The sequence below is a fragment of the Hippichthys cyanospilos genome, chromosome 1 (assembly GCF_059441005.1).
Source record: "Hippichthys cyanospilos isolate Australia breed blue-spotted pipefish chromosome 1, RoL_Hcya_1.0, whole genome shotgun sequence".
NCBI classification, from domain to species: domain Eukaryota; kingdom Metazoa; phylum Chordata; class Actinopteri; order Syngnathiformes; family Syngnathidae; genus Hippichthys; species Hippichthys cyanospilos.
In genome coordinates this window covers 12,230,001-12,253,620 of record NC_142369.1, presented here as the reverse complement: position 1 = coordinate 12,253,620, position 23,620 = coordinate 12,230,001, and the positions used below count along the sequence as shown (strand labels likewise).

The following is a 23,620-nucleotide window of genomic DNA, read 5'->3' as shown; positions in this document are numbered from 1 at the left end:
TGACTCCCAGAGCAGTTTTAGATTGAACCAAAACACAAATTTATTGATTTAAAAAAGCGATGATTTGTGCTTTTGTTACATGGAAAAGTGCACACCGATCATGACAAATGCCTCATGCGCGTCAACTCATTCAAGTCAGTTACTGTGTGTAGAAAACAATAAGTTAAAGGGTGTATGCCTCACAGTCATGTGATCTAAAAGATAATATTAATTAAATATTCATAAGGAAGTAACACAGTCACATCATTTGCTCACATGGTTGCACGTACCAATGTCACATGGTCACGTTATATGATCGCATTGCCACACGATCACATGGTCATATTGGCTAGGTTCACACTGCAGCCTGAAGTGTCCAAATTCCAATTTTTCTGTAACCTGTATCTGGTCTATGGCAGTGTGGACTACACATCTGATTTTTATCAAATGCGATTAGGGCCACTTTGGTATGGTCCTAAATCCGATCCGTATTCGATCTTTTGTTATGCCACTTCAATTTGAACGGTGAGGTTGCATTCATCCGACCCGCATGTAACAAACAAAACGACAAAGGTTATAATTCTGTGCTGAAAAAGTCGGGAGACGGTTCGAAAAACCAAAACAGCAATAGCGGATGAGGTGAAGAGAACGGAATGGAGGCGTATTTTGTCTTTCTGTCTCTGACCCTTTCCCTCCCTAATGTTACCGGATGGAAAATATTCAGGCTCCGGTATGACAGCCATTTGAACAACGGCAGGTACTTCTATAACCGCCAATGTTAAGCACACACGCTGTGTGTGACGTCACAGTGTCCTCAATACGCATGCAGGACAGTTTTGGGTCATTTAGCGTTCACACTCGGGTCACATTTATTTGAAAATTTGAACGACCTCACAAAAAAATCTGATTTCACAATGAAAAAAAAAATCGGAATTGAGCATCAAGCCTTGCAGTATGAATCTAGCCATAATCACTTTGTCACATGGTTGCATGGTCTCAGGCAGCAGCTTTGGTTTCCCATTCCTGTGAAAACAACAATCACTCGTCACAATGGCAACACGATAATACCGTAATGATATTTACCACCACACGAGTGACATGACATCACTGAAGACAAAGCAGATGTGGTTGAGCATAAGAACCTGACGCAGAAACAAGCAGCAGAAGAAGAAAGTGGGCATGCAGATAGATGCTGACCTTCCTCCTTTGGAAAACCTTCCCGTGCTCGATGAAGAATGTGGACGGAGCTCGTTTCAACGAGGTCTTCACGGATGCCGTGCGACGCAGGAATGGATTTAGCAGACTTGCCTAAATTGGCACCGACGAGAGAAAAGGAGAAGCCATTAGAAACTAGAAAGGGAAAACCAGAAAACATTAGAAAAAGGAACTACCAGAAAAGACCAGCAGAGCCCAGTCGAGTGGACACTAGCAAGGACCAGCAAAGACTGAGACAGCCCATTAGAAAGTAAGAAAGGTCAAGAATGACCATGTAGAGACCAGCAGAATCTAGGTAGGACCAAGAAAAACCACCTGAGAATGTAGAAACGACTCAAAATTAAGTGGGACCAAGAAAGTCTGATAGAAAACAACTAAAAGAGACAAGCAGAGAGCAGAGGAAAAACATACTAAAGATATCAGGGCTATTTGAAATTTTCAACCATCAACATGTGCGAGGGAAGCTTCAAATGAACACGGCGGCGGGCCTTAAAACTGCTCTTTACAGATTGGCTAGTTTATGTGGCAATCACCTGCGCCCGCTCGCTGCAAACGGTGAGCGACTGTCTGAAAGATGAGCGCTTAGTTTTATTGGCCGCCGACAGCAGGTTGGCTTCGGATCCCGCCCTCATGGTTACACCTTTTTTGCCCGTCAGCTCCAACTTCTGAACGCCTCGTGGCGCTACTTCAGACCATTTCCTGTCTGGAACATACCATACGCATACACACTTAAGCCAGTGAGCTTATCTTGTTGTTGCGATTCATTCATTTTGTGTTATTAATAACCCCTGTGAAGTCAAGCATGTAAGAATGTCTGACACCTTTGCTTTGCTAGCAGCTGATAGCTCGGGCTAAGTGTGCTAATGATGATCTATGTGAAGTCGAATGGGAACGATGTTAAACTAGTGTCCAGCGCGAAACTAATCTCATGCTAGCTCACTGTAGCTGTTGTCAGTGTATAATTGGTTACATGTACATGTGCTTTTACAACCTAAATAAGATAGCGCTTAGTGTGCTCACTCAGGTCACGCTAATGACACAGCTATTGCTTTGTGCAGCCAAATATGCCAAAATTTGCAGCTACCTACTGATGTAAAGCTAAACACTTATGCTCAGCAATGCTAACCTAACTGAAGTGAAACTCAACAATTAGTAATCCTTTGACTGCCATGCTAGCTGTGTGCTAACTCACTGTGGCTGCTGAAGTTGGTGTTGCTGTAGCTCATGGCGGTGTCCTGAGAACTCTGAAGCTGTCAAATAAAATTAGAGAAGGCATCAATTAGTGAGGTGACAACTGTAAGATAAGTATTGAAAGTATTTGTTTTGGGCTGTACCATGTGCTCCAGCACAGAGGTGTTGGAGTAGACAGGTTGTGGAGATGGAGCAACAGAGTTGGCGTGAAAAGGCTGGTCCATGTATGTGTTCAGAGCGTGTCCGCTGAGGATGCAAACATCACAACAAGTATTTGTTGTCATGCATTGCGACGGCAAGCTTTTGATATCTTTCAATATCTTTCCACACTTTTCAACAGCATATTATAAGTTTTTTCTGCAATGTCATTCCACATCCATAAACATCATAAAAACGAATTCTATGTTTAGCATTTCACCATTTGCATGCAATTTCTTCAGAAACTGCAAATGTCTCATTTCGTTAAAAACAAATAAATAAGTGTTGCCACAGCAATGCTAACTGAAATACCTGATGTGCATGTTTTGTTGCGTCTTGCCCTCATGGCAACAACTCGCCGCGTCCTCCAGGAGGCGTGTCCATCGCCGCTTCTCATCTACCGAGCTCACCTGCGTGCACGTCATGCATACGTCACCTTTCATCCCTTTTTCTCCATTTCCACGTCCAAACCCATGTCTCACCTCCAGCACGGCCAGTTGCTCGCCGAGCATGCTCAGCGTGATCCTGTGTGGACGCTCATTGTCGGTCACCGCTTTCACCTCGCAGCCTCGCAGCTGTAACGTGTACTGAGGAGAGCGAGCCCGAATCCACCGTTTCTCGTCCTCTTCTGCTTCTTCAGCAAACATTTTGAGAATTCCTGTCTCTACCTGACACAGGAGGCTCTGCCACTGACAGTTCATCAGCACGCTCACAACACCTGACAAATATACAGCACAGCAAAATACAGTCAATATTTCGATGATGAAAAAACAATACTTTTTCCCAGATGTGATTTTAAAATTAGTTAGAAAAATAGTAAAAAAAAAAAGGACACTAAACACTATAGAAACACCTTGTATATCAGAATTTATTTACTTTTCTAGGAATAAAAAATAGGGAAAGAATAATCAAAAATAATTAAATGAAAAACTATCAAAAAGAAAGAAGATAGATTATAACCACAAAAAAAAACGGTATGTTTTAAATAGAATAAAACATTGAACAAAAGTGTGAGTTCCTCTATTTATTTTCCCACAACCAACAACAAATAGTAAAACAGTAATAAATATACATTTACAAATCTATGTCAGGTAGTACCTTTGTTTTTGTGTTGATGTGAAGGTTCCTGCTGTTTGGTGTGTGTCAGGAGCGTGCTGGACTGAACACACAAGCCAACAAACACTATAAGCACACTATACAGTGTAATGTCCATATCTGTTGTGAATAAACACACATGCGTGTGTGTGTGTGTGTGTGTGTGTGTGTGTGTGTGTGTGTGTGTGCCTGCATGCGTACCTGTGTGGTGTGGGTGTATGTGTGTGTGTGGGAATGAATTGTGCCACTTGCACTCACCCTGCGGGACCACAGAGGAGGTTCTGAGCTGGTGCTCTGAGTATCCTCGCCGATGCTCAGCTCCTCGATTACCTACGTCACACACCAACATACAGACAAATGGATTAAACACATTCATATTCTACATTCAGGCTTGCCACGAATAATGTACTCATTAATAACGGAACGAATGTTTTGTTTTGTTTTTATTTGTCTATATATATGCCACAAGATGACAGCAAATGGCAACAGATCACTAAACAAAGCGATTGCCTCTGCAACACTGGTGCTACTTTTTTTTTTTGTTTCTCATTGTGCGTTCACATTAAACTAGTGGATGAAAGCCCAAGCTATGTTGTTCTTTAAAATTCAAATGCAATTGTCCAAAAATGTTGGTTTGAAAGTAAACTTCAAATGTGAGGGAAAACAAACAGTTTCAGAGAATTGTTTAATTAAATGCACTACGGTGTACTGTTTTAACTGCTAACGTAGATGTGTGTGAAAAATGAACTACTCAGCAAGGTGATTGTACTCAAGTACCAAATGAGAGTACTTTCATCATTTCGGTCACCATTTCTGTTCATGAGCTTGTCGTGAGCTTTGCTTTGCTTACCCGGCGCCATTCGTCAGCCTGCTGGAAGCTGCTGTAGCCCAGAACCAGCGTGTCGGCCCCTAACAGCAGAAGCTTGAGTTGATGTGGAATCTTTCGGTTGCTCTTCAGTTTGTAGACCAGCTGGCAGCCGCGTAGGCTCAACTGCAGATGAGGAAGGAGATCCCGTGCGCATTTGTAGCACTGAAACGTAACAAAAGGACATCCACGAAAATTACTATAACTGTCAAAATGAATAACAAATAAAATTAAACAATTTATTATTAGAGATGAAAAATAGTGAGATGAAGGGGAGCCCATTTAAAATTGTTATTAGAAGAATGACAAAATTATTTCGAATAAAAATGTGTTTTCTGTGTTTTTACTTATTTTATTTTATTTTTTTACAAAATGTAAACTTTGAATTCCTAAAGTTAAACTTAAAATTAAAATAAAAACAGCCGTACCAGCAGGAAATGGTTCCTGATGATGAATAGCTGCTTGGTCCATTGACCCAACCACTTCCTCCTCCAGAGATACCCACACAGACGAGACTCGGGAGGGGGCCTGAGACATGGCTGAGAGGAACTCCACTGAATGTAGTGAGCTCTGTCCTTCATGTGCTCTTCATCATCATCGTCGTCCTCGTTATCTTCACCATACGATTCGTAGTAGCTATTCTCTGACTCGGCTTGCTCTGGTGAATTTCCGATAGGTCAAAATTAAAGAGTGCATGTGTGTGTGAGTTTGTGTGTGTGTGTGTGTGTGTGGGGGGGGGGGGGGGGCATACCCAGATGACTGGTGCTGTCAGCTTTGAAGGGCTGTGCTTCCTCGTATGTATCTTCATCCTCCTCACCATCATTAGCAGGAGCTTGAGATCCCCCAGCTGGGCAATGTGGTGTCTGAGGGATCTTGAGGGCGAATAAAGCAAGAGGTCAGGTGGCATGACCAAAATGATTGGATCATAAACAAATATAGAATGTATTCTAAAACGAATATGTAACAGATCAACTGTCCCACTCGTGTTTGCACATTCAGTGTGTGTGCATGTGTGTGTGCCATTGGCTTTTGCTACGTGGTGGTGACCAAATACCGGGTTTTATTGTCTTTGTGGGGACCTCTTGGACTTGTGGGGACTATTTTGGTGGACCACACAAATTCAGACCTCTTTTCGAGGGTCAAGACTTACTTTCAAAGTACAGTATAGATTTGAATTGGATTTTGATTGGTTGGTTAGGCAATCTGTTGTGATGGTTAAGGTAAGGATTAGGGGCTTGGAAATGCATTATGTCAATGGCTTGTCCCCACTATGATAGAAAAATCCCTTGTGAGTGTGTGCATGTGTGTATGTAATTGTGCGTATCCATCACGTAGACTAGACGCTAATCAGCCGCCATCAGCGGCCACTTCCTGCCTCAGCAAAACTCTCAACCAATAAGAGGACAGATAGACAAGAGATGGCCTCATATATATATAAACATCCTGTCTTGCACATACGCGCACGTACGCACACACAAACACACGTCGTCTCCTCCCAAACCTCAGGCGGACTCTGTCATTAGCAGACCACATCACAACGCAGCCTGCTGTTCTTCTCCGCGACCAGAAAAGAAGGTTCTGGTGTTGGTCCAGTTTTCGTCTTTGATGTCTGTCTTTTGACAAGAATTTAGTGGCTCCACCAGAACCTCAAACATGAACCCTGTGCTTGGTTTCTTCTTCACACAATTGCATTTTGTTTACTTTTCTCGGCTTTGGTTGATTCTCTCAGGCTTTCAAATTGGAGCAGTTATTGGTTAGCAGATAACAGGCTAACACAATCTCGTATTTAAAAGTAAATTAGAAGTTAGCGACTAGACACAAATGCAACTTCATGAGGATGGTGGTGTCTCATCACAGTGTAGCCCGTTTGCAGCGAACAGGAGAACACAGTCGATAAGCAGTCTTTGTTTACATTTCTTAGCTTTGATTGTCTCCCGTTGCTCTTATGCGATTGCAATTAACATTTAACAGGTAACGTGAAAAGTGATTCTGGATGTTGCCTGTAGTTTCAGTTATGTATTGTATGAATGTTGAGCTGGGATAGGTGCAGTAGCTTGTAGCTCTTTAAATACTCAAATTGGTCGTACACAAGTACAACGACAACAAAGGCCTTCTACTCTATTCTATTCAGCAGTTGGAATATGGACACAAATTTGATAAAAGAGGGATCATGACATCTCAAGACATGTTGTTCATGTCATTGTGATCATAGTAAATGGTAAGCAGCCAACAAGTGACCATTGGAAAACATAGGAACTCTTTAGCATTTAGCAAATGGACAAAAACAGACTATGGTGAGGATGACGACAGGATAACAACAACATGAAATGTTTCTCTGTGGCTCTCCAGTGTCAGGTTAGACCCACCATATCGCTTGTCCAGATGTTGGAGTCTCTAGCTGCTTGAATGCTAGTCGATGACGACGACGGACAGCTCATGATGACATACTCGGTGTCCTCCACTAGGAGGAAACAGCACAAGTTTGAGCCTGATGGTGAGAGAGGTGAGGAAGTGAGTGAGGCCTGCAGCTAACCTGGAGCTTCTTGCGTCTGCAGCGAGGACACCAGCTCAGTGATGGACTTCTTCTGGGCCTGTGCGATGTAGCTCAGATTCTCAGAGTCCAGAACCGAAAGGAAGGACTGGAGGTCCCACATTAGCTTGGACAGCACTGTACAAGATGTGGATCAAATCATTTTCAGCATCAGAGTCAGCGAGACGAATGTTATAGATGCCTATAGATCATTTCAAACTGTGTGTAAGCAACAGGCAGAAGGAAACGTCTGGGTGCAAATGTCATGAAAAGGTTTGTATATTTTTACTGACGTCCAACAACACGAATGCTTTTAGAACACAGTAGTCACTGTGACAACAAGGTCAACACTCAATCTATAAACGTTCTACCTTTTCCCCAGTTCACCATTCAGTCTGAATGGCCCTAACAAGGAGACAATAAAAACTAGCAAGGTTCAAGAAAATACACCAGCAGAAAACAGTGAAGAAACCAGGAGAAAAAATAAAGACTAGTGGCGATAGGAGAATCAGTCGAAACCAGCTGAGACTAGTATGAACATGTAGCCCTCCAATTGATACCAAGAAGGCAGCACAGTATCTGTATTCTGTGTCTCTCGCTAATCATAGGAGTCCTGGCCAGGTTTTAATTGGTATTAATCAAAAATTCTGACTCTGCCCTGTTTGAGACTGAAACAAGATAAAATGCCTCAAAAATTGTTTCAAGACTGTTCCTAATACCAAGACCGATCTCGAGAACTACGTCACGAGAATTTTGAAAGATAAGGAAGACCAAATGAAACAAATGGCGCCCAAAAGGAACATGTGGAATTAAAAAGACTAGAAGAAACCATCAAAGACCAGAAAGAAAGCAGGAAAGGCCAACCGACAAGTTCTGTACTTGTCCACAAAGCAGTGGACACCATTTCAAAACATCAAGAACCTGGACAGAGGAACGACTAATTGAGCCCATCGGAAACAAGTACAGTACAGACAAGTCAAAACCAACAGTTACTAACATGTTAATTTACTAGTATTTCAGCTCCACGGTCTGCATGTTCCCTCAGTCTCTTCCACAATCACATGTAGACTAAATAAATAAATATATTTTAAAAAAGTACAGTTAATCTTCAACATTTAACAAGCTAACTTATCCTGACAAGCAGCCATTGTTGTATAGTTCTCTTCCCATGCATACACACACACACACACACACACACACACACGCATAAACGCGCACAGAATTGACAGTGGTCAGAGTGGGAGAAGATGCTAATTTTACTAATCAATGATCTGCTGCCGCTTTAAGCAGCGAGGCCCACATTACACACACGCAAACACACCCACCTCACCATCGCGATGACGACACACACATTATCTCACATACAAACACACAATTATCTGAGCATCAACATCACTTCCTGTTTGCGGCTTTTATGGAACAGCAATCAACACACTAAATCCATGTCAGTCGCACAACAACTCAACTGGACGCAACTTCTGTGTCAATGTGTGTGCCTGTGTGTGTGCGCATGTGTGTGCGTGTGCGTGTGTGTGTGTGTGTGTGTGTGTGTGTGTGTGTGTGTGTGTGTGTGAGTGTGTGTCGGAAAGATTTAAGAAGCTTTACCATAAAAACCAAAGCCCCAAATTAGCGCAAAGATGGGAATCCTCCACAACCATCCACTGTGCGCGTGTGTGTGCGTAGTGCGTGTGCATTTGTATGTGTGTGTGTGTCAGAGGGTGTGGAGCAGCTTTCTCTTTCATCCCGCGTTTGTTAAATATAGCGATGAAGAAAAAAAGGAGGAGGAAGAATAACAGTATGTTGGTGTTTGTCTGCATCCAATCAGCATCAAGCCAAACCCACTGGAACACAGTCCATAATATTATGATGATGTTTTTGAAGATGCGCCAGCTGACATGTTCCTTATCCTTATCTGTAGAAACCTCAAGTGACTTCTCCACCACCTTTACAACCAAAAAACATTCTGTGGAAGTTACACCGTCCTCCAACAGACCACTAAGTGGTGGTCTTAGAAGGTCCTAGAATTCCAAGACACAAGATCATTTTACTACAGCCTTTAAAACATCATGAAAGTCGACTAAAGAAAGAATCATGTCCATGCTAATGAGAGACCCCAACTTACAAAGTCCTTCAAAAACTACTTAAACGTCCGATGTGGCCCGAGAGAGTCCTAGAACGAAATGGGCAAGCATCACTAAATATGACCTTCAAAAAGTCATGAAAGTAATGAAAGTACCACCAGAAACTTCAAAAAATATTCTATAACCATCAATATATTCCTCAAACCTTCAGGACCACATAATTTACAAAATCCCTTATTAATCCACATAAGTATCCAGGAAGGTCCCTGCATTTTTCTAAGAAATGGACAAAAATCTCTGAAGAGTGCTTCAAAACGTCCTGAAGGTTTTCTTCTGATATATCCTTTGATATGATCCTAAGAGCATTATAGCCTCCTTGTGGATTTCCTGGGAAACTCTTGGAAATCTTACAAAATGTTCCAAACATCCTGAAATCACTACACGTCATTGTACCACTTCTCCAAGACAATAAAGCCTCCCAAAGCCTTCAAAGATGTTCCTCAGAAATTAGTGAAGGGGTTGTTAAGATTTTCAGACCTTGTCTTCAAGACCACAACACCATAAGCTTTTTACCAAGTCGCGAAAACTTCTTTCGGGGCCATCAGAGAACTTACTGTGCTTAGCAGAGCATTTACGAACCTTCGAAACAGCCGGGTGTTTTCAAGGTGAGCGACAAGAGACCTCAAAGAACATAAAAGTTTATACAAGATTAGACATGACCATGTGATGCATCAAGACCAACACACAACCACTAAAACGTCTCTCAGGAAAACAGCATTTTTCAGACAACTTTCTAAGCACCTCAGAAGACCAGTAGACACACTTCAAAGTGTTAAAAGAGAAATTTCTTTGAAGTCCAAGATTTTTTTTTCTTTGAGTGAGCTACATATCACTTGAGTGATATTTTTGACTTGAGATTAATTTACTCTGTACAATATTAGTATTCTTCAGAGTCTGACTGCTGGATAGCACCATTAAATTTCACAACATATCGCCACCATGCAATGGCCCTGGTTTTCACCCTGGCAGTGCAAAGACAAAATCAGTTAGTGGCAGTAAAGCATCCATAAACTACCATTAAACTCTACACAAGGAAACTGTTGGGTACATACAATTTAAATTCATATGTCAGGACACCAAAGGGGATTGACATACATTTCCAACACAGCCTTTAAATTAATTTTCATGTTGTCATGGCAACTGATTTTGAACCATTCCCTGTCCCTAATCAAAATGCTGAGATACAAAACAATTCTTCTTCTTATTATTATTATTATTACTTTTGTCCATCATTTTATTCTTATTCTTATTCTTATTACAATGTGATTGGCTGGCAACCACGGGTATGCGCCGCCTACAGCCCGGTGACGGCTGAGATAGACACCAGCAAGCCAGCGAGCCTAGTGACAAGCGGCAAAAGCAAGCGGATGGTCTGTTATTATTTTTATCATCATCATTTTTTTTCTATTTCAAGTGAGCATGCCTACCTTTCTGTTTCTCCATGTTATCTCTTTCACCAGATGATGTTCGTCGCTCTCATGACTGACGATAATGAAGATGATGAAGAACAACAAAACAGAGCAAACAAAACAATTGTGCTGTCTCCTCAATGATCTGCTAACTTTGCTGCTCCGCTGATTCTGAAGTAGTGGGGGGCGGGGTCACGACTGTGACGTAAAACAGGGCGGATCACACTCAAGCACAAACAGTCACACGAAAAGTCAACCGCGCTACAAAACACTTATGAATTCAAAATAAAACATTCAAATGTTGAAAATGTAATCAATTGAATCAGATGTGTGTCAACTACCGAGCAATAACGTAGCCACGAATATTTTTTTCTTTTAAATAGTACTATAATTTCATCAAAGAGGACAGACGTCTCTGGGAGAATGTCTCGCGATACTTGACGTGTTTTGGTGGACGCAGCGGAAGTATTGCGGAAGAGGAGGAGGCTTTTTCGTGACTGCTAACTAACGACGCTAATATCCGTCCGAGCAGCTACTGCTTTGTCACCTTTTTTTGCTTAAAACCAACTCCCGGATAAGAAGGTAAACAGAAAATATTTTCAACAAACTCTCATGTTTCATTTCATGTTTGTTTTGTCAAAGCAAATCCTGCTCTCCCTCCTGTTCGGTAATCAGAGCTTCAGCTCATAGCTGGTAGCCGCTTAGCGAAGTTAGCACAGGGAATTAAAATTTTGTATTTTTATTCCTATGTGGGGAGTATTCGACTGAGTTAAGAATTTTTGTTTGTTTGTTTGTGTATAGTTCAAAATAAAAGTGTTAACCAAGAGCTGACACTCGGGCTATGTGTTCGCTGCCTAGAATTTTTGCATTTAAAAAGGCCTATTCATATCGGACGAAGTCTTTAAGGTAGTCGCAGTTTCTTAAAAATGTTTCGTTAAACTTTTTGTTTTCTTCCCAGTAGCAAAGATGACCGCCGCGCCTTACAACTATTCCTACATCTTCAAGTATATCATCATCGGTGAGACTTTGAAAACCACACCCTTTGCAGCAGCATCTTGTTTCTTTGTTTTTCGTGTCCCCAAGATGAAATGATTTTATATTTTTTCCTTCTCAAAGGTGACATGGGTGTGGGGAAATCGTGTCTACTGCACCAGTTTACAGAGAAGAAATGTATGTTCTCCTCATCTTTTTCTTATATAAACCTTGAACTGGTGCATTGCCAAGCACACATACACAAACAGTCACTCTCTCACAACACACATAAGGACAAGTTGAGTCTTCTCTTAATCTAAAGCCCGCTGTTACACGAAGCAACACAGCGGAAAGCAGCTGAAATGGACAAAAAAAAAGAAAAATTGTGACCTTTTGACACATACAAAGCGATTACATAATAGCACATCACACCAGAAAAGCTCCAACCCTGTACTCTATGTGCACAAAAATTGTGACTGTGAGAAACTGTCACGTCTCGCTGGAGATGACCCACAACACACTGGAATCTGGCCTGCGTCATCAAACATGAGACATTTCAACACATATTTCAACAACAAAATATTTATTATGTCAAATTAAAGTCATGCATCCTAATGCTGGAACGCCATGGAAAAGCTAACAATTTAGACATACAACATGATGCAATACTGAATGTGCAACTCTGAATCTGAACTTAACTGGTTCAAAATTCACTGTATAGTAAAGGGCATTAATAACAAACCCTTCAGGTTCACTGCAGAGTGCTCCTTAAGATTGTTAGAGGTACTGAACCCCACCAGTTTCGTGTGTGCATTCACTGAACACTTCTTAAGTAAAAAATAATATATTTTTTTTCTTCCCCAAATTGAAGACATGACCAAAATGAACTTTGTATGAACATCACTTTGTTTATAGAATAAAACCAACACAGTGCATGAACTCATTAAAATTGGCATATATATATATGGCAAATCTTTGTGACTTCTGAACTTGTAAAACCAGCATCAGGTGGACACCATCTTAGGTCTCTTAGGACTTTGGTCTGCGGGGACCAGGTCTCGGGCGCCGTGGGCCAACCACCCGATCGCCTTGAACCCCAAACGGTTACAGGAAACAGAGATAGAAGCAACAACAACTATCTCTGGCCCATGCCTCACCCTGAGCCAAAAAGGAAGCGCCACTCTTTTCAGAGGCCACTTTAGGTTGCGTGGCTTTTTACCTTGGAAAAAGCCATGGTCATTTTCACAGTAAAATCTGTTCCTTCATTTTTATGTCCAGCATCCTGAAAATGGATTGCTTGCAAAGATTTGCTGTAACAAATGGTTTAAAAAACATTCAGAGCTGACCACTTTGTTTTTTTGCTCGACATAGTTCATATAAATTAAAGTGTTAAAGACAATACACGATGTACGACCGCGTCAGTCACATCTGCAGCGGAGGCTCCGTTGAATCCCTGAGACCGACTCACTCACCAAACAATCAAATCCAGTTTAAGAACACTGCTGAAAATGTAAACGCAAATGATTATATCATCATCCTGTGCAGTCATGGCCGACTGCCCTCACACCATTGGCGTGGAGTTTGGCACCAGGATCATGGAAGTCCACGGCCAGAAGGTGAAGCTGCAGATCTGGGACACGGCGGGCCAGGAGCGCTTCAGGGCCGTAACCCGGTCCTACTACAGGGGTGCTGCCGGGGCCCTCATGGTCTATGACATCACCAGGTATGGAGTGGCTTTTGATGATGTCGGCAGGCGATGGTCATGTGACATGATATCTGGCATACGTGTTTGCAGAAGAAGCACCTATAATCATCTCAGCAGCTGGTTGACCGACGCTAGGAATCTTACCAACCCAAACACGGTGAGGAAAAGCTTGAAGACGCCTGTGACACGCCTAGGTTAATGGTCACTATGTTAAAAAAAATATATATTTAGCGTTTTGTGTTTTTTCCACGGGAGCCTTCATTTTTGCTCAGACCTGTTTTTATGAGTTGTCCCTTTTAGGATTATAGTATTTTAAACCACAACTCAAAAGCAGTGTCCCGTTTTCATTGTTTAATTTTCATTACTTTGCCACTTATGGTCTGTCTTTCATTAACATAGAGCTGCTCTCAATTTTATATGTATCGGCACGCAAACATGTCGCGTGTGCACAGGTGATCATCCTGATCGGCAACAAAGGCGACCTGGAGGCGCAGAGGGACGTCACGTACGAGGAAGCCAAACAGTTTGCGGACGAGAACGGTGCGAAACCTTTCCTACAAGCAACTATTTAGATTTACGTAACCATTTGTATAAAATCTAAATGTCAACGTACGATTGGGAAGAGCATCTTTAAGGGGCGTGTCCTCATACTGACGATGCATTTGACGTCATTACAACTGCAAATTCTTGATTGGTATGTTTGACTCCTGGTTTAGGTTTGCTCTTCCTGGAAGCCAGTGCCAAGACGTGAGTACATGCTCTATCCGCGCACACTTACTTACATTTGTGCGTTCTCACACACACAGCCAGACGCTCTCGCTATCTCACGCTCATGAGGCACTTATGCTCTCTCATTCGTGCTCTCTCGGGTGTGGTTGTCGTGCAATGTGAGATGCATTTGTTGTCTCGTGTAATTGTGTGTGTGTGTGTTGCAACACTCGCTTCACTCTCATTTATACTCTAGTGGTGACGAGATAGACCGAAATTTTATTTTATTTTTTCAGGTTCGTTACAATTATTAGTGGACAAGGAGGTCCATTGACCGTTATTTGGAGACTCATTTCCAATAAAGGGTAAAATACCGTGCGCAAAATAAAATAGAATTGAATATAAAATCAAAATTTATTTCCCCCAGGGGTTAAGAATGCTTTGAGCTATCAGAGTCCTGCAGCAGCAGCTTTGATGAGTTAACTGCAAAGAGTTTTACCGATAAAAATGGCTGAAGTTGTGACTGGGATAAAAGTGTCTTCAATCGAGCTATCCAATCCCATCCCGGGGTCCGTTATACGCAAATGCACATGAATGAGATGTTGTTCTGATGGTGCAGAGGGGAGAATGTGGAAGAGGCCTTTTTGGAGGCAGCCAAGCGGATCTACCAGAACATCCAGGACGGGAGCTTGGACCTGAACGCCGCCGAGTCGGGGGTGCAGCACAAGCCGTCGGCGCCGCAGGGTGGACGACTAAACGCGGACAGCCAGCCCCCCAAAGACGGATGCAGCTGTTAACCCGCCAACGGACCAAAGGACGGATGCATCGATGAATGGATTGCTTCTTTTTGCTTTGCCAGCTCTCCTGGTTGGGAGTCTCTCTGAACTCACTTTGAATCCCTGATGTCTCATTCCAGAACTTCCAAGCAGGAAGTGCATTTTAACACAGGTCCGCTTCACGGACCTCATCCCAGAATTGCCCAAAAGAGAAATAAAAGTTGTTTCTGCATTTGGATGTGAAATTGGACCTGTCAGATTCTAGGAGGTCCTCACTCGGAACCTCGAAAACCACCAAAGGTCCTTTCTGTCCACTAAAATCTACACCTTGTTAAGTCCAGATGAGCTGTTGTCCCTCAGCAGGGTTTCCTCTGGACTGGAAGAACTTCTAAACTTATTATTTTGTCCAAAGTCTACTATGACTCCTATTCATGCCACAGTTTATGTTGTAGCTCTGAAAATCTGGTCTCTTTTGGCCTAGGTTAAAAAAAAAATCTAGAATAATAATAGAAAAGAAGGGGGGGGGGGGGGGTTGGTGGAAGGGTGGCTAGCATGTCTGCCTTGCAGGTCAGAGTTCTGAGTTCCATTCCAGCTCGCTCTGGTCTTCCTGTGTGGACTTTGCATGTTCTCCCTGAGCACGTGTGGGTTCTCTCCATGCACTTCAGCTTCCTCCCACACTCCAAAAACACGCATGGTGTGTGTGTTGGACATGCTAAATTGTCCTTAGGTGTGATTGGGGGTTTGAATGGGGTTTTTTTTTTGTCTCTGTGTGCCCTGCAATTGGCTGGCAACCAGTTCAGGGTGTACCCCGCCTACTGCCTCAAGACGGCTGGGATAAGCGCCTATGGAAAATGGATGGATGTTAACCCCCCCCCAAATAAATAAAAATCACTAGAGATGATAAATTATTGAAATAGAGAGCTTTCAAACATCTCTAGGTTCACAAATGTGGATGAGGTAGCTCCAGAAACGATTCTCCTAGATTGAACTGGAAAGATTGCCGGACCAAAATCAGAAGGTCATCTTGGCTTGTCCAATTAGTGCTTGATCCAAGTTTTTTTTTTTTTTAATTGTGTTTCATTGGCAACATTTGTGGTCCAATGGTGTTTGAAGGAACATAAGAGACGTTTTAAACATGAACAGAATGATCATCTTTTTAAAACACATTTTGTATGATTTAAAATCTTTGAATTGAATGTTTATTTTCAAGCAACCAAAAATGTGTTAGCCCACACACACACTCATTCCCGATGTAGCATTCTGGGTGCGTTTTAATGTACAGTATGCTCGATGGATTTACAATTGCATCTACTCAGCAAGAATCCAAGCCACTTGGTGGCCATCTTGCATTGCCACGCGTTAAGTGCACCTTTCTTGAATATATTAATTTCTCTGCTGTGTTTTTGTTATTTTCCTATTTCCACGGCTAAAGTGCCTCAGTGTGTGGCGCATGGTTGTATCATCACGTCCGAAAAAACACTACATGTACATTTCATCAGTGAAAACGTAATCGTAGGTCATTTCAGCGCTACTCAAACTTTTGTCTGCATCATATTGTCAGAATCATGAACAATAAAATGCCAAATAGCTGCAAAATCTAAACCTAACCTACGTATGTCATGATACTGGGACAACATACTCTGAATGGTTGATGTGAACAGTGACGTTAATTGAGAGATTTTCAGCGCCATGCTCATTAGATACATATCCTTTGTTGTAAAACACACAGTGGCAATGTAAGATGGCCACCCTCGTTTCAACTGCGAGGCCAATAGGTTTAGATTTAGGCTGCTAGTTTCATTTATTGGCCTATGCCGAACTAGCACAGATGCGTGGTCGTTTTGTGGCCTCTTGGGGGGAGGGGGCTGTCTTGCCTGCTGGGGGCCCCTTCATTCAATGCTTAAGTATTTTTTGTTTGCGTTGGCACTTTTAAGATGCTTTCTGATTGGTTGACAGTCCCACCGTCAGGCTGCATCTGCGCTTGTTGTCTCTCGATTTATGTTAGCAAATGTTTGAAGTTTTACAGAATGAACTTTCCTTGGATAACACAATCTAAATCTAATCCAGTGTAAATGTATTTTAATCTAGTCTCAATCCACTTTGTCACGTGTAATTACACTTTAATCCAGTTGAATCTTCTCTAGATTAGTTAAATCCACATTAATCCAGGTTAATCCAATCAAATTTTGACATGCAGAATTTTTTAAAAAAAGATACCTTTTCGAAATGGCTCATCCTGAGATGCAGAATGAGCAGCAGCCTCGTGGGGTTCGCCATCTTCATGTGTAACGTAAACAAAATGTGACAATTTGACTTTTAATTTATATTGTACATGAGTATGCGGTTTCTCTCCATGTGCGACCAGCGCAGGGAGTCACGTCTTTGTAAATAAAGTAAATACAGACTCCACGTTTGGTCGTTTCATTATGGGATGCAGTCACGTTTAAGATTTTGTGGATCTTTGATCCGTGAGTTCGTTTGACTCTGCCTTTTTCAGTAGTGGGGAAAAAAATACAAAATGTATAAAATTGATGACGGGATCGTCATTGTCATTTTCTAATTCAAAACCCAGGGTCATAAACTGTGACCCTCGATCCGAGCAATGTGACTTTGCATTAGCAGTTACTACAAACATCAGTGGGGTAAGCAAACGTTTGCTTTATTGACATTAAGCGGAATTATTAAAAAAACTGAGCATCTTTTGGATGACTAAAATTGTCAAGCGTAGTCACATGACTTGCAGCAGCAGCTGTGATTGGGTGCAATGTTGTATTTGTGGCGACGTCACAGTTCAGTTTGAACGATGGCGGCGCCTATGTGGCGAAGCTCTTGACGGCCGGCTGCTCGGTTTCCTGCTCGTACTCGATTTCAACATACGCTCGTTTCTTGCGTGCCATCTTGCCGTTGGCGGGAGATTTGCCTTTGTTGGATAACTTTTTCCTCTTCGTTTCTTCTGCGTCGTCCTCATCCTCATATGACATTTCCTCGTCGCTTTGCTCCTGATCCTCCTCGTCGCTACTTGCTCTCAAGTTGTTCATGTCCTGAAATAAGATTTGATCATTCCTCAATTCCAATATTTTGGCAAAATAGGGTCTTTTTAAGGAGTTATTCACATATCAAAATAAATACAACCTGTATGCGAACCATAATGGATCCAAAACAGCCCCGCAAGCACATTGAGGACATGGCATCACATATAGCCGGCAAGCTTAATGTTAGTGTTTAGAGAAGTAGCACATTGGATGGCCGAATAAAGTGGCTGGCAATGTTGAAACGCTTGTCGGATGAAAGGCAGAATATTTTTTAAACTTCTAAGAATCATCCGCCATTATTGTTTTGTTTTTTTCCCAACTTGCTTCTGCCTTTTTAATTGCTGAATTTTGAGTAATGTTTGTCGCTTGTAGGTCACATGTGGAGCTTTATTCATACAATAGTGGCTTGGTACCATCAAACAAGAGACAATGCCAAAGCAAATTGAGGAACATCTTTCTATCAAGTCACAGCGCGAAGAAAGGAGTTTTTAACAAATTAAAAAAATATATTCATGCATTTTACGATATTTCAACTGTATAGCGACTGCGAAACAGGGAAACGAGACTGCAGCGTGAACTTGTCACATGACAATGACGTTCTGTACCTCAAAGTCGCTGAGGTCGCTCTCTTCAACCTCGTCCGCGGCGACAAACTCCCTCATGCCGACGTCCTGCACAGAAACCCCCCGGCATCAACTCGAACCGCGCTTCCCAGATGCCATCGCTGCATCTCAAATCAGATCTCGGCGCTCACCTCGTCTTCTCGCTCCTCCTCCTCCTCCTCGCTTTCCTCCTCGGCCTCGCTCTCCACATCCTGCTGCTGCAGCGCTTTGTCGAAGGCCACGATGGGGAAGTTGTAGATGTCGCCGTACTGCAAAGGACCACGTTAAAAGGCGGCGTGGCGCCGTGTCCGGATGTTTGGGCGGAGCCTGTTTCCTACCGTTCCCTGCTTGAGCCTCTCCAGCAGTTCCTTCTCAATGGCATTGTCCAGCTGTGCGGCGATCAGAGCTTTTTCCTCCTTGCGCTTCTCCCGTCGTTCGACCTTACGGCTCAAAGGAACCAGCTTCCTCCTGGATCACCACAATTGTGGACTTATATCCAATTCAAGACTTTTTATACAACCGTAATCAGGACTGCATGATCATGAGATTTTATTATGATTAATGTTTAACACAAAATATGTCGTTTGTTTGTGCCGTTAGTATGCGGGGCACACTATCTGAATGCAAGCCTGTCATTTGGAACCACTCGTAATACAGCAAATGCTGCCCTCTTCTGGTCCAAGTTGGAAACAGCACCCTATTACATTATAACACACTAAACATAGTAATCCTTTATGGGGACCAGAAAACGCCCTACAAGGAAGAACCGTGAAGTAGTGTGCCCCCTTCTCCACCTAGAATTTTCATGCATGTGGGTAACTGAATTTTATAGCCCTAACCATCGACCAATGCGGGCAAGTGTGGATACAACTCCCTAGTGGGAGCAGATATGGGAGATTACAACTCCTGCCCCCATTGGTTGATGGTCACGCCAGGAGCCAATCACATTCTTGTAGGAATGCCCGTTTCCTTCATGAAATTCACACATGCTGTTAGGCAGACGTGAAGGGAAGAAAGCAGCGCAGCAGCAGAGCATGGTAAATCTATTACCTAAATTTCTTTTTTAAAATAAATTAGAAATTCAACTATAAACTGCTTGTTATGTTTGGTCAACTTCCTGGCACTGCTAACACGAGGCTAACTGTGGCTCTCCGTGAGACAACAGCCAAGGGATGGAAATGGGAAGGGATAACAGTACATGTCCTGGTTTAATAATTAGAGATTTAAGTAAGTATGTGGACTGCAGTAGTTCGACACCCAAGGAGTGCCCGTGGCATGTGCATTTACTGTAAACTCATCTGTCTGGCATGCAGGGAAAATTCAGCAATTCTCACCACAGTATAGCCTTTTTTTTTTTTAAATTTGCAATGATAGGTGAGAAAAAAGATAGGTTAAAAAATGCTTGTATTAAATGTAAGCCTTTTAATAACCTTAATTTTGGGACTTAAAAATAAAATAGGCTTTTTATATCCTTTCACGAGCTCTTCCATCAAATCTCGAGACTTGAGAATACGTCACGGGGCCGGTATACTTACTGCCTCTTGAGGACTAGCTTGCGCATGCGGATGAGGTACTGCGTGATCTTGGTGAAGCGCTGTTTGCATTTGTGTCGTATGAAACGGGGCCAGTAGATAAGGTTCTCGTCAATCTGCTCCAGAGCTCTTTCGTAATTATTGCTCAGCTTCACCTGGGTTGAAAAGAAAAGTCTTTAACATTTTTCAAAACGCATTGAACACTTCCATTTTAACGCCACTTCTTTCAAATTCAAGACAACTTTAAAATGTCTTCAATCAAATTTGAGACATTTAAGACCCATTCCTAATATCAACCTACTCAATCTTCTGATTGTACTGTAGGTTGGAAGAAAATTGTGAATGGATACAATAAGGATGTGAATCAGTGGAGCAGAGACCTCCTCCAAGGCAAATTTAAAAAAAAAGTCAATGATTAGTAAAAGTAACACATTCTTTATCGTCCTTTATCCAGAATCTCTCAAAATGTGCTTTTGTGTATATTTTACAATTTTAATCACCCAATAGTCTCAATAGCTCAAAACAGTATTCAAAGTGATTCGAGAGTCATAAACACATTGGAATAGGAAAAAACAACAACGCGAATGTTAATTTTTGCTGACTTAAACCAAAGATATCAACTCACCCTTTCCCACAATTTGGCAGGAAACGCAGCTCGCTCAATCTCCTTCATGTAGAGGTAACACTGACCTGTGTGCCAGCATACAACATAACAAATAAACCCGCACAGTCTGCATATTTCATCATGGCTGTGTTTTATTTCGCTTTCTTGGTGTGTTTGTGTACCTTTCTCCTCCCGGATAGTGGCGTACTGACTGTTGGACAGCGGACATGACGAGCGGTTACACAAGCCCGTGATGTTGAACTCATTGCGGCAGAAACGTTGACTTTTGGTACTGTAAGACAAAAATATTTATCATACACACACATATTTTAATACACGCACACACATGCAGGTATATCATAAACTGTTTTACTACGCTTTTTCTTTTAACTCGAGTGACACATTTTCCAGCAAATGAATGAAAACGTGTTTAGAATTTACCTGACTTTGTAGGAGCAAAAATGCCTGTTGCCTATAATGTCCCATATCACCTGCATGGACAGAAATACAAGTTTAGGGTTTCACGAAAATTGTGGCATTTTGCAGCTTCAATGGTGAGTAGCAACAAGACATTTTGTAATTACAAAACGCAGTCCATACAAGGCGTCAAAGTAAATGTTAGTTTTCGCAATTACGCGAAGTTTCAAGCTGGCGTTAGCGTGATGCTATTAGTATTTATTCACTCACGTCGTCGTGCTGCATGCTGTCTTTTTGTTCGCCGCGACGCTTGAAGTTTTACTTTTCTTCTGGAATGATGTGGACAACAACACAAATTGCTCGAGCTGTTTTTAAGTAGAGTCGTTTCGAATCACAAAAAGCACATGGACGAGTTGAGAGCCACCATTTTTAATTCGCTTCCGACAACGAGACAGTCGTGCTGGGTTATCGCGATATCTCGCAACTCACTGAGACATCGTCAAACTCCGCGAGATCAGGCGTTCGCGTGGCATTTAATTACTGTGTGTCTTAGAAATGTTCGAAAATCAAACATCCCTATCCATATTTGTGGAAAATTTAACTCTTGTGAAGTTGCGATAATCGGACAGTTCCTTCTTAGTTGTACATGGGTTGTAATATAATTTCGTTACATTGCAGCTTTACAGCAATCTAATAATGCGACGCCTCCGTGGTTTTCACCATTCTGCGTTGATTACTTCTATCGTAATGTAAGGAATTTTACGTCAGGTTGTCCGAATGTTTAATTCGACCTATAGTCGCTTTTCTCGATTGATACATATTAACTAAACGGAGTAAGAAGTTCATCTTCCATTTGATATTCAGACATGAAAGTTAATTTAATATGAAATTGGTTCATGGTCAGATGGTTTTACGGTACCTTCGTAACAAGATATTAGCGTGTACCTCTCACGTATCGTACGTGGTCATACCAGTCATCACATGTTTTTGAACCAATGAGGATCATTTTCCGTGTAACTGGCGCTCGTGATTTATATATCATGTGGCCAGTTTTTACACTAACGGTGCGCATACCGTTGCTGAACGTGCAACCTTACAGCAAAATACATCATCACCATTATATATTAACAAACGTGTTAACCCAAGAATGGGACCAGATTTTTTTACGAAAAGAAAAACGGGTAAACTTTAAAGGGCCCGCGCGGTGCATTGTGGGTTAGCGCTGACTATGTGGGGAGGGGGGCTGCTGGACACAAGTTATCGCGGTCGCGGCTGCCCAGAGAATTTGCCTCACTAAAATATAACGGTACTCAGTCAAGAGTATTATAATCACTTAGCAGCTGTATACGTGCCAACTACGACTGCAATTATTTCTTCCGGAATTTCTGGATCGTTTTTTTTCCCTCCTTGTTGAACCTTAACTGCGACGTTAATGTGGAACAACTTAAAATCAAAACACATATATTAAGAAAGATAGCTATTAAAGACATTTTGAGCAACCATGGTATGTACCCACAAAATTTGGTATTGAATGATTACAAATGTATTATTAATTGAGGCAAGGAAGCTATAATTACATAACAAATTTTATGCGCAGTGCAAATCAATGTGCTTCAGAAAACTAAAAGCACAGTACCCGGAAACATTTACAAACAGAGCAGCTGAAAACTTTCAAAAGCAGAGTACAAAGTAGCTTCATACAATGATTAAAATAACATAGATTGATAACATTTAAATGAAAGTGAAAAAAGGTACACAAAATTGTACTTTGACAAATCTTGTTTTTCATAAACATGAACATTGGAAGTTTGTATTGTTACACTTTTGATGCTGACAATAGACAATTTCCATTCAACTTCCATGCAACTCGTGTTCATGAAAACAGGTACAATACTAAGATTTTGATGGCGATGATCATGATGCTAACATCAACCTCCATACTTAAGTTTTGATGCAAACAGTTTCAGCACTAACTACCTCCGTCCTAAACTGTTAACTAACTGCTAACAGGTTGGATTGTAACTACCTCAGTGTTAAAATTTTAAGTGAACAGTTTAAAGTCTAGAAAGCTGCATTTTAAATATTTGACGCAAATAATTTTGGTGCTAGCAGCCTCCATGTTCCGCCTCCAACAACCTCTTTGCTGTATTTATGATGCTAATAGTTTTGAGACTAGCAGCTTCATGCTACATTTTCGGCGCTTATATTTTTGTTGCTAAAAACGTTGTGCTAAAGGCTTTTTTAAAAATGATTAATATTACCAGTTTGATTCTAACCATCTGTGGACAAGTTTGAATGTGAACAGTATTTATGCTAACAACCACCATGCTTGAATTTGTATGCTGAGGTTCTAGTGATGGGTTTCACAGGAACAGCTGTCATCACTTCGGCATCTGTCCCATAAAGCATAGAAACACCTGGATGCTGGAAAAAAAATGGAAATTTATGGAATCGTAGTACAGTTTTGGACACGCTCGCCACATCTGTTGGAAGAGGCCCATGTAGCGAGCGAAGCCCGCGGCGATGGCGACTGCTAGCCTGCGTGCTTGAGACGTGCACATGCTTGCCCGCATCGGATGTTTAAATAGCCACGATGCTAACGGTGGCACCTTCACTGGATGCTTGCGTGAAAGACGCCGCCATCATGTT

The 23,620-nt window shown here is 41.9% G+C and overlaps 4 protein-coding genes across 8 annotated transcripts in view; 2 read left to right on the top strand and 2 right to left on the bottom strand.

The window, feature by feature from the left end:
• Positions 1-15: 15 nt before the first annotated feature.
• LOC148429226 (actin filament-associated protein 1-like 2) lies at positions 16-10,781 on the bottom strand. Of its 2 annotated transcripts, none has more exons than XM_088408998.1 (15): positions 10,642-10,781; positions 7,077-7,211; positions 6,910-7,004; positions 5,295-5,415; positions 4,972-5,201; positions 4,529-4,708; positions 3,937-4,008; positions 3,682-3,742; positions 3,066-3,301; positions 2,896-2,993; positions 2,529-2,631; positions 2,387-2,444; positions 1,728-1,897; positions 1,177-1,287; positions 16-1,002 (listed from the first exon to the last, which is right to left on the bottom strand). In XM_088408998.1, exons 1-15 carry the CDS (start codon positions 10,655-10,657, stop codon positions 976-978), a joined length of 1,713 nt encoding a protein of 570 aa, XP_088265124.1. In that variant the 5' UTR covers positions 10,658-10,781; the 3' UTR covers positions 16-975. The 2 variants fall into 2 exon arrangements, with proteins under 2 accessions (XP_088265124.1, XP_088265132.1); XM_088409006.1 differs by lacking the exon at positions 10,642-10,781 and adding an exon at positions 8,679-8,781.
• Positions 10,782-11,082: 301 nt separating this feature from the next.
• Positions 11,083-17,193, top strand: LOC148429225 (ras-related protein Rab-14-like). 2 transcript variants are annotated; one of them, XM_088424348.1, is made up of 8 exons: positions 11,083-11,205; positions 11,585-11,641; positions 11,740-11,793; positions 13,141-13,318; positions 13,391-13,457; positions 13,753-13,840; positions 14,017-14,047; positions 14,628-17,193. In XM_088424348.1, the coding sequence occupies exons 2-8, from the start codon at positions 11,590-11,592 to the stop codon at positions 14,803-14,805; spliced, it is 648 nt and encodes a 215-aa protein (XP_088280474.1). In that variant the 5' UTR covers positions 11,083-11,205; positions 11,585-11,589; the 3' UTR covers positions 14,806-17,193. The 2 variants fall into 2 exon arrangements, with proteins under 2 accessions (XP_088280474.1, XP_088280465.1); XM_088424339.1 differs by having other exon boundaries at positions 11,582-11,641.
• Positions 17,194-17,422: 229 nt separating this feature from the next.
• mak16 (MAK16 homolog (S. cerevisiae)) lies at positions 17,423-21,427 on the bottom strand. The gene is made up of 9 exons (XM_088416064.1): positions 21,242-21,427; positions 20,996-21,045; positions 20,737-20,846; positions 20,576-20,640; positions 19,954-20,105; positions 18,757-18,886; positions 18,571-18,687; positions 18,422-18,487; positions 17,423-17,825 (listed from the first exon to the last, which is right to left on the bottom strand). Exons 1-9 carry the CDS (start codon positions 21,254-21,256, stop codon positions 17,598-17,600), a joined length of 933 nt encoding a protein of 310 aa, XP_088272190.1. The 5' UTR covers positions 21,257-21,427; the 3' UTR covers positions 17,423-17,597.
• LOC148429223 (L-rhamnose-binding lectin SML-like) overlaps positions 21,034-23,620 on the top strand; it is a 4,723-nt gene continuing 2,136 nt past the window's right edge. Inside the window, exons 1-2 of one of the 3 annotated variants that reach the window (XM_088416084.1) lie at positions 21,034-21,108; positions 23,341-23,620. The exon at positions 23,341-23,620 is cut by the window's right edge and continues 20 nt beyond it. In XM_088416084.1, coding sequence (XP_088272210.1) covers positions 23,565-23,620 — 56 coding nt within the window. In that variant the 5' untranslated portion in view covers positions 21,034-21,108; positions 23,341-23,564. Of the gene's footprint in view, positions 21,109-22,197; positions 22,476-23,340 lie in introns of those variants that run through there. The other 2 variants (XM_088416093.1, XM_088416077.1) reach the window with 2 other exon arrangements.

Coding starts and splice junctions, on each gene's coding strand:
- LOC148429226 (XM_088408998.1), bottom strand. Junction 3,743..3,936: donor CTCCTCTGTGGTCCCGCAGG/GTGAGTGCAAGT, acceptor TTGTGTGTTCAG/TCCAGCACGCTCCTGACACA. Junction 2,445..2,528: donor CCTCTGTGCTGGAGCACATG/GTACAGCCCAAA, acceptor TTTATTTGACAG/CTTCAGAGTTCTCAGGACAC.
- LOC148429225 (XM_088424348.1), top strand. CDS start 11,590: ATGACCGCCGCGCCTTACAACTATTCCTACATCTTCAAGTATATCATC. Junction 11,642..11,739: donor CTTCAAGTATATCATCATCG/GTGAGACTTTGA, acceptor TCCTTCTCAAAG/GTGACATGGGTGTGGGGAAA. Junction 13,841..14,016: donor ACAGTTTGCGGACGAGAACG/GTGCGAAACCTT, acceptor CTCCTGGTTTAG/GTTTGCTCTTCCTGGAAGCC.
- mak16 (XM_088416064.1), bottom strand. Junction 20,106..20,575: donor CTGCCAAATTGTGGGAAAGG/GTGAGTTGATAT, acceptor TTTTCAACCCAG/GTGAAGCTGAGCAATAATTA. Junction 18,688..18,756: donor AGAGGCTCAAGCAGGGAACG/GTAGGAAACAGG, acceptor GGTCCTTTGCAG/TACGGCGACATCTACAACTT.